General features: G+C 36.7%; 1 protein-coding gene across 3 annotated transcripts in view; it reads right to left on the bottom strand.

Annotated features, from left to right (window-relative positions):
• Positions 1 to 7,814, bottom strand: part of AKAP10 (A-kinase anchoring protein 10) — an 88,798-nt gene that overhangs the window by 46,473 nt on the left and 34,511 nt on the right. For all 3 annotated transcript variants that reach the window (XR_002832276.1, XM_023764853.1, XM_006101394.3), the window contains one exon: positions 2,546 to 2,644. Coding sequence is in view for 2 of the 3 variants with exons in the window: in XM_023764853.1 (XP_023620621.1) it covers positions 2,546 to 2,644 (99 nt within the window). In the remaining variant the exon portion in view is untranslated. The remainder of the gene's footprint in view (positions 1 to 2,545; positions 2,645 to 7,814) is intronic.

Below are 7,814 nucleotides of genomic sequence, written 5' to 3'. Positions count from 1 at the left end.
GGAGAAGGGGAGTTATGGGGAAAAAAAGAGGAACAAATGTAATCTGAACAATAAAGATTTAATTAAAAAAAAAAAAGTTGACAACTTCAAGGATTTGTGGAAAATGGAAGAGGCTGTGGTAGTATAGTTTTGGTGTTATTCTGAATCCCCACATAAAGACAGAGTAATTAGATAGCAACATCAAAAACCCACCAATAACATTTACAATAAAATTAGGCTGGTGCAACACAGAATAATAATAGCTAAAGTGGGGACTTCTTCAAATGATAACTTAAAATACAGCTATATTAAAATATTCCACCTGAAACAGGAGACAAATAATTAGGACAGGATTCAGAAGAATGAATTTCAAAAAGTAAAAGTGACTGCTCTATAAAGATATATATGTAATTAACATCTAAAAATGCGTAACAGACACTGGATGGAAACTTTCTCAGATCCCCTGATCCTTCAGAAGATTTTCCCCCTCAAGGGATTACATCATTAATTTGATAAAGTTTAAGAGAAGGAAAATTAGAATTGCAATGACATTTCATTTCAAATGTTTTACTTGGCTCAAAACTCCTTCCTTTTCTCCCTACCCCAGCCTGGTTATCAACTGGTACAAACAAACCTCCTACGGAATCACTAGCCAACCAAACCCTTAAACAGTCAAATTCTAATCAGGTAAGACACCCCAGTTGTATTATTAGAAAAAGTCAGTCTAGGGAAGTCTGGAAGATGGGAGCAACAAATTCCTACATAAAAATAGACAAAGGAACTACACAGAAAAACCAAAATGCCATGACAACTCTGCAATAAAACTGGGTGGAAAATCCCAAAATATAAGCAGATAAGGACAGATGACCAAGAGTCATTGAGACCCGTGTTAGAGGAATCTGTGTGGAAGAAAGAAAGGGAAAACAATGCAGGCATCTGATGGACCCCAAAATAGCCAACAGTTGTTCACTAGAAAGTATGGTGGGCCAAGTAAGAGCCACAGCTGTGACTGGAGGACGTGTTGCTGTCTCCAAAAATGAGTGAGTGCAAAGGACTTACAGTAAAGACTGAAAGAGCCTCACACTGGAAGAATCTGCTAGGAACAGAATAACATGCTCTATTTCATAAATCACAAGTATCAATTTTTGGTAATAAAAATACAAAACTTGGCCCTGACCGGTTTGGCTCAGTGGATAGAGCGTTGGCCTGTGGACTGAAGGGTCCTGGGTTCGATTCCGGTCAAGGGCATGTACCTTGGTTGCGGGCACATCCCAGTAGGGGGTGTGCAGGAGGCAGTTGATCAATGTTTCTCTCTCATTGATGTTTCTAACTCTCTGTCCCTCTCCCTTCCTCTCTGTAAAAAATCAATAAAATAAAAAAATAAAAAAAACTTACTACTAGGACTTGATGGGAATATATTTGTTCAATGAATAAATGAACCACTTTTGTCTGTGATTACAAGTACATCTAAGCCTTGCTGATGCAACACAGTAAGGCTTCCAAACTTTTTTTTTTACTATGGTTTACAGAGCAACATATTTATGTGACTCAGTACATACACACACACACACGTAATGGAAATAATTTCCTGAAATGATGTTTCTTTAGCCATACTATAATGAAGGATTTTGATTTTTCTATTCTAGTATTTTTTTTGGCAATGGGATGAAGACATAGAGATTGATTGCAATACACAGTTTGAAAAACACTGCCAAGCACCATACTACTTAACATGTGGGGGTCTGGTTTCAAATCCCGCTGCCATGTCTGAGCCCTACTAAGTTAGGAAAACTACTTACCCTCTATGCTTCAGTTTCCTCTTATATAAAACAACTAGAGGCCCAGTGCACAAATTCGTGCACGGATGGGGTCCGGCTGGCCCACCCCGATTGGGGCCAATCGGGCCAGGCCAGCTGTGGGGAGGAACCACAGTCAGTTGGCCAGCCGGCCCCTCCCACCTGGTCAAACTCCCGATTGAACTCCAAGTCAAGGGGACAATTTGCATATTAGGCTTTTATTATATAGGATAACTATATTTATGCTGCAAGATTCCTTTTAAAAAAAATCTTTATTGATTTTAGAGAAGAAGGGAGAGGGAGAGAGAGATAGAAACATCATTGATGAGAGAGAATCACTGATTGGTGGTCTCCTGCACACCCCCTACTGGGGATCAAGTTGGCAACCCTGGCATGTGCCCCGGATGGGAATCGAACCCGGGACCCTTCAGTCCGCAGGCCAATACTCTATCCACTGAGCCAAACTGGCTTGGGCTGAAAGATTCTTTAGAAGAGTAAATGAGTTTATCTGTGAGAAGTACTTAGAATATTGTCTGGGACACAATAAATACTCAATAAATGTGTGATATTATTGTTCTTGCTGTTGTTATTCAAATCAAAGTCTAAGAATTTGGTCTAACATATGAGAGAAAGTTTGTGAGTAAGCTACAACCAGGTATCTGAAAACAAACTAGGAAAGGGTATATTAAATTCCATGTTCATAAAAAATTCTCTTAATAACCAAAAACAGGCAACTTTCTTTTTGGACGTTAACTTTAAGCACTGCTTACCTATGATATCATTTCTCATTGCTTCTGTAATAGGTATTGGTTTAGCAGCATCTGGAGATATATATTTGGTAAAGGTATTCACTGCATCTTGTTCTATACCTGCAAGGGAAGAAGGGAAAACTTCAAAAACCAAAACGCAACTTGAACTATAATGGACTATATTCATGAACAGCAGGGCTTAGATTTGCTGTGAGCCCAAGCATACATGCACGTGCACGTACACACACACACACACACACACACACACACACACCTATGAACCAAGAGGTCACGGATCTTCTCTCGGTCAGGGCACATGCCTTAGTTGCGGGTTCGATCCACAGAGAAGTATGTGTGTATGCATACATATATGTTACAAATATAAGCATATATACTAGTAAAAGTATATTTAGGACAAAACAAGCCTCATCATAATATCGCTTTTTCACTATTTGGTTTGTGGAACACAGGAATTATATGTGAATTCCCCCTACTCCTCATCTAAGCGAACAAGCTCCTCAACAGCAATGATGCATGCATGTTCTCTTTCCAGGTCTCTTCTTCAAAGTCTGAGCTTGAAGGATTTGCATAGCAATATAACAGTAGGAGCTCAAAAATTATTTCTAAATCTACATTTAAAATATTTTACAAATGATTTAATATTCATGAATATTCCATTCATTTGACCTTTATAACCCTTTAATGTTGAAACAATGAATCTCAAACTTCATATTCTCAGGACTTTGATATCTTAAAAATTATTGAGGACCTTAACGAGCTTTTGTTTATGTTTTATGTCTAGATATTAAAATCCACTGGTCTTTTACTCATAATTTTGTAACATCATATATTTCCAAATATTTTGGAAAATATTGGTTTACTGGCTTATGCAGATTTCCCAAATGTTGAGACATTGCATCATATAGGGTAGAAAAGAAATCACATCATTAGCATCACCAATGATCTTGCTGGAACACTCTTCAAAGCTGTCAAAGCACACAGTGGTGAATACAAATTTTCCAAAATTCTAATTTTCACTTAAAAAGAGCTTAATTTTTTTACCATTGGGCAACAAATACTGTCAGTTGTTCTCCTTGAATAACAAGTTTACTCCATTCATTCCCAAGAAAATGTCTGCCAAACATCCAAGTCTGAATAACTGTAGTTTGCCAATAGTCATTCTTACAAATAAAAATCGTATTCCATTAAAAAGCAGCTACTTTAACTCACAAAAACAACCAACTACACGTGTTTTACCTTACCAAAAGTGTATGCTCCAGTATGCAGAAGTGCTTCTGCGTATTTCCCACATCACACATATTAAACAGGGTTTAGATTTTATAAAATTATCTACTTCTCCAAAGACACCGTGAGTGAAGGCAGCACTCCGTTTTCCTAAGAGTATGTGGCAGCACAGTGACTACTAGTACATGTGGTTCAAAGCCAGCAGGTCTTCCCACAGCTGCCTTCCCACCACTATTGCAAATGTTAACAGAGTAAAAAGACAACCTGGCAGGCGTGGCTCAGTGGTTGAGTATTGCCCTATGGACTAGGAGGTCACGGTTCAATTCCCAGTCAGGGCACATGCCTGGGTTGTGGGTTTGATCCCTGAGGAGGAGGGAGGAAGTGCAGGAGGCAGCCAATCAATGATTCTCTATCATCATTGATGTTTCTGTCTGTCTCTCCCTTTCTCTCTGAAATCAATAAAATAATATATATATATGTAAAAAGAAAACAAATAACATGGTAGCCAGTACAAAATTGATAAGTAAGTAAGTAAATAAAAAAATATTGCCCTGATGGGTTTGGCTCAGTGGATAGAGCGTCGGCCTGTGGACTCAAGGGTCCCAGGTTCGATTCCGGTCAAGGGCATGTACCTTGGTTGCGGGCACATCCCCAGTAGAGGGTGTGCAGGAGGCAGCTTGTCGATGTTTCTCTCTCATCGATGTTTCTAACTCTCTTTCCCTCTCCCTTCCTTTCTGTAAAAAATCAATAAAATATATTTTAAAAAAATATTTTTTAGAAAGACAAATAACATCTTAGAATTGTTGTAGAAATCATTTGATCATATGGATCCCTTGAAAATGTCTCAGGGACCCTCTATAGATGTGCAACCACACTTGGAGAACCTGTGGGTTAGCAGAATAGCTTATTCCTATGTTTATAGAAAAGAAACTTATATACAAAACATTAAAATTATTTGAGTCAAAAAATGCTGGAGTGAGGAGGGGACCAGAGAGAAGTAAAAGCATAGAGTTTTTGTATGTGATTAAAGTTAAGTTGTTATCAGCTTAAAACAGATTATTACTACCTGGCTGGTGTGGCTCAGTTGGTTGAGCATCGTCCCATACACCAGAAGGCGGGTTTGATTCCTGGTCAGGGCACATAACCAGGTTGCGGGTTCAATCCCGGTAGGGGGGGTTGTGCAGGAGGCAGCTGACTGGTGTTGCACTCTCACATTGATGTTTCTCTCTCTCTTGCTCTCTCTTTCTCTCTAAAAATTTCAATAAAACATCTTAAAAAAAAAGGAATCACATGATCAACTCAACAGATACAGAAAAAGCATGTGACAAAATGCAATACTCTTTTCATAATTTAAAACTCTCAACACACTAAGACTAGAAGGAAATTACCGCAACATAATAAAGGCCATATATAATCTCCCAGCTAACATCATACTCAATGGTGAGAAACTAAAAGCTTTTCCTCTAAGATTAGGTACAAAGCAGGATGGCCACTCTCATCACTTCATTCAACATAGTACTAGAGGTCCTAGCTAAGGCAATTAGGCAAGAAAAAAAATGGCATCCAACTTGGAAAGGAAGAAATAAAATTATCTGTATTAGCAGATGACATAATTTTATATGTATAAAAACCTTAAAGACTCTACAAAAAACAGAACTAATAAATGAATTATTAGTTACAGGATACAAAATCAACATACAAAAATCAGTTGCATTTTTATACACTAACAATGAACCATCTTATCAAAAAGGAAATTAAGAAAACAATTTCATTTAAAATATCGTCAAAAAGCATAAAATACGTAGAATACATTTAACCAAGAAAGTGAAGATTTGTACACGGAAAATTACTACACATTGCTTAAAGAAACTAAAGACACAAATAACTGAAAAGACAGCCTATGCTCATGAATTGAAAGACTTAATATTGTTAAGATGTTAATACTACCTAAAGTGATCTATAGGTTCAATGTAACCACTATCAAAATCTCAATATTTTTTTACAGAAATAGAAAAAACAATCCTGAAATTCATACGGAACCACAAAGAACTTGAATAACCACAATAACCTTGAGAAAGAATAACAAAGCCGAAGGCATCATACTTCCTGATTGCAAAATATATTATAAAGCCAAGTAATGAAAACAGTATGGTACTGGAAAAGACAGACATATAGACCAATGGAACAAAAGCACAATAAGATATATCTCGTACCTACTGGATGGTCATTTGTCAAAAAAAACACACACAAAAGTTAGCAAGTGTTGGTGGCTTGTGGAGAAATTGGAGCCCTTGTACATTGTTGGGGGGAATGTACTGGTAAAATGGTGTAGCTATTATGGAAAACACTATGGTGATTTCTCAAAAAATTAAAAATAGAACTATTATATGATCCAGCAATGCCACTTCTGGAGATCTAGCCAAAATAATTGAAATCAGAAACTTGATGTGATATTTGCACTCCCTTTTCATTGCAGCATTTTTCACAATAGCCAAGATATGGAAATAACAAAATGCCCATCAATGGATGAATGGATATACAAGATGTGATATATAATGGACTACTGTACTACTGTTCAGCCATAAAAAAGAACAATATCCTGCCATAAGTGACAACATGGATGAATCTTGAGGACATAATGCTAAGTGAAAAAAGGCAGTAACAGAAAGACAAAATACTGCATGATTCTGCTTATATGTAGTACCTAAAACAGTCAAACTCATAGAAGCATAAAATATAATGGTAGTTGCCAAGGAATGAAAGGAAGGAGAAAAAGAATTGCTGTTAACAGGAATCAAGTTTCAGTTACTCAAGAAGAGTAAATTCTAGAGGTTTGCTGTATAACATCATACAATGTTATACTACATCATTGTATGTACTACATCATTTAAGTACTACACACTTAATAAAAAAAGAATTCATAGTAAAGAAAACAGTGCCAGAGTTAGGACTTAACCATTTGTACACCATAAACGTCTATAGATGCAAGTGGTGGACTTTTTTTAATTAAATTCAAATGATCGTGGCAGTTAACTGGTTAAGCTCAGGTCTGATTTCACAGCCAGTACTGTCTTCAATGTAGAGTTATAAAATTATAGATGTGTTTCGGGGCAGGAAGGCTATGCTTGTTTGTGAATTAATTCTCTCTACAACCAGGGCCTTAATGAAAGTATCAATTAAGATTTTGGGGGACTGTTTTGCCCTTAGCCAGATCTAAAATAACCCAAGGTAATTCCATTCTTTCAATACTCACGCAAATAGCCACTATAAACAATTGCTAATCAGAACAAAGACACTGGGTTTGTACACAATGGCTGTCAAAAAGGCTAAAAATCAGTACTAGGGAGTTTCTAAATTCTTGCTTCTCCACTAACTAAAAACAGTTGCCAATCCTAGACAAATGCTGTTACAACTTGAATAGATGCTAAAGCACATTTATTTCTGGGGATTAAATTCATTAAAAGACATTTTGATATCCATAAATAAAATATTTTATTTCAGAAACACAGAACGAGATTACACTACCCTTTTTCTGGATCCAAACAATTCCGTTTTAACCTTTCTTATATACAGTAAAAGTCTAATGCACTATTTAATCTATAAACAAACACTTCATTTCTTAAATTTATCGAACCATCCCTACTGGCCTTAAACCAGTGGTTCTCAACCTGTGGGTCGTGACCCCTTTGGTGGTCGAATGACCCTTCGCAGGGGTCACCTAAGACCATCGGAAAACACATATATAATTACATATTTTTTTTGTGATTAATCACTATGCTTTAATTATGTTCAATTAGTAACAATGAAAATACATCCTGCATATCAGATATTTACATTATGATTCATAACAGTAGCAAAATTACACTTATGAAGTAGCAACGAAAATAATTTTATGGTTGGGGGTCACCACAACATGAGGAAGTGTATTAAAGGGTCGCGGCATTAGGAAGGTTGAGAACCACTGCCTTAAAACATCAAAACAAAATACTGACTCCATGAGATAATATTAATATATCTAGCACTTTACCAAAGACTTTCATGTAAC

The sequence above is a fragment of the Myotis lucifugus genome, unplaced genomic scaffold (assembly GCF_000147115.1).
Source record: "Myotis lucifugus unplaced genomic scaffold, Myoluc2.0 scaffold_355, whole genome shotgun sequence".
Lineage (NCBI taxonomy): Eukaryota > Metazoa > Chordata > Mammalia > Chiroptera > Vespertilionidae > Myotis > Myotis lucifugus.
Note: the sequence above shows the minus strand (reverse complement) of the source record. Positions and strands in the feature narration are given on the sequence as shown.